At 53.2% G+C, this 940-nt stretch overlaps 1 protein-coding gene across 1 annotated transcript in view; it reads left to right on the top strand.

Annotated features, from left to right (window-relative positions):
- VOLCADRAFT_103397 (uncharacterized protein) overlaps positions 1-940 on the top strand; it is a gene marked incomplete at its 3' end in the record, with an annotated part of 4,007 nt that overhangs the window by 318 nt on the left and 2,749 nt on the right. The window contains exons 2-4 of the mRNA XM_002947256.1: positions 1-334; positions 470-592; positions 735-924. Coding sequence (XP_002947302.1) covers positions 1-334; positions 470-592; positions 735-924 — 647 coding nt within the window. The remainder of the gene's footprint in view (positions 335-469; positions 593-734; positions 925-940) is intronic.

The following is a 940-nucleotide window of genomic DNA, read 5'->3' as shown; positions in this document are numbered from 1 at the left end:
TAATCCTGCAGACTTCAATGACGCCCGAGAATCTTCCTGGAAGGGCGCCTTACGCTTCACCAGGTGTGACCGCGTTTGGGGTCAAACATCCGGAGCTCCCACCCAAGACTCTTGACGCTCTTAGGAGAGCATGCATCGAAAATGAGGAGAACATGGACAGTATTTCAGAAGTGATCCGCTCGGAGCTAGACATAGCAGGTCGCGAGGGGGCACTCAAGCTTCTGGCTGAGCTTAAAATCCCGCCCATCGACTGCAAGCGCGTGCTTGACAGCCTGTTGTTGACAACACCATCCAATCACTCCAACAAGACCAATAAGTCGAAGTCGCGAATTAGGTAAGCAGCCCGGCACAATGCCTTTCGATTGACCATTAATATTGCATTGAATTCACACCTAGGTAGGCCTACTGGGTGACTAGAACCATCATTACATTACATCACTTACACATCCGTTCCTAATGATGCATGCAGTGATGCAACGGAGTCTTCGGCCGTGAAGGTGCCGGCCTGCGTTCCTGAGGCCTTCGCCGACGTATTCAAGGCAATGAACTCACAGAGTGATGCCAGCAAGTTCAATGTCCTCGCGGCAACCGAGTGAGTTCACATGGAGTGTTGTTGCAGTAGGCAAATCTAAGTGGCATGTCACATTCCGGACGTGTGCCCTAGGGCAGGCCTGCCGCTCTTCCCTTCCCTGCTTTTCTCCCCATGACCGCCGTACTTCTGCCCTCGCATTCAGGGTTATCAAGGCGGGCATTCTTTGGACCGACATCAGCGAGGGCCTGGCACCCCGGAACGACACCCCTGCTACGACACCGATTCATATCAAGACCATCATAACGCACTGGATGACTGTACTGTGCCATATCAAGACCATTGGCAAGGGCAACCTCCTATCCCTAAAGAGGAACAGCACGGCACGGAAGGAGGTCGAAGCAGCTCTCC

The sequence above is a fragment of the Volvox carteri genome, assembly GCF_000143455.1.
Source record: "Volvox carteri f. nagariensis unplaced genomic scaffold VOLCAscaffold_5, whole genome shotgun sequence".
Taxonomy (NCBI): domain Eukaryota; kingdom Viridiplantae; phylum Chlorophyta; class Chlorophyceae; order Chlamydomonadales; family Volvocaceae; genus Volvox; species Volvox carteri.
The sequence above is the reverse complement of the archived record's forward strand: the minus strand, read 5'-3'. Positions and strand labels throughout refer to the sequence as shown.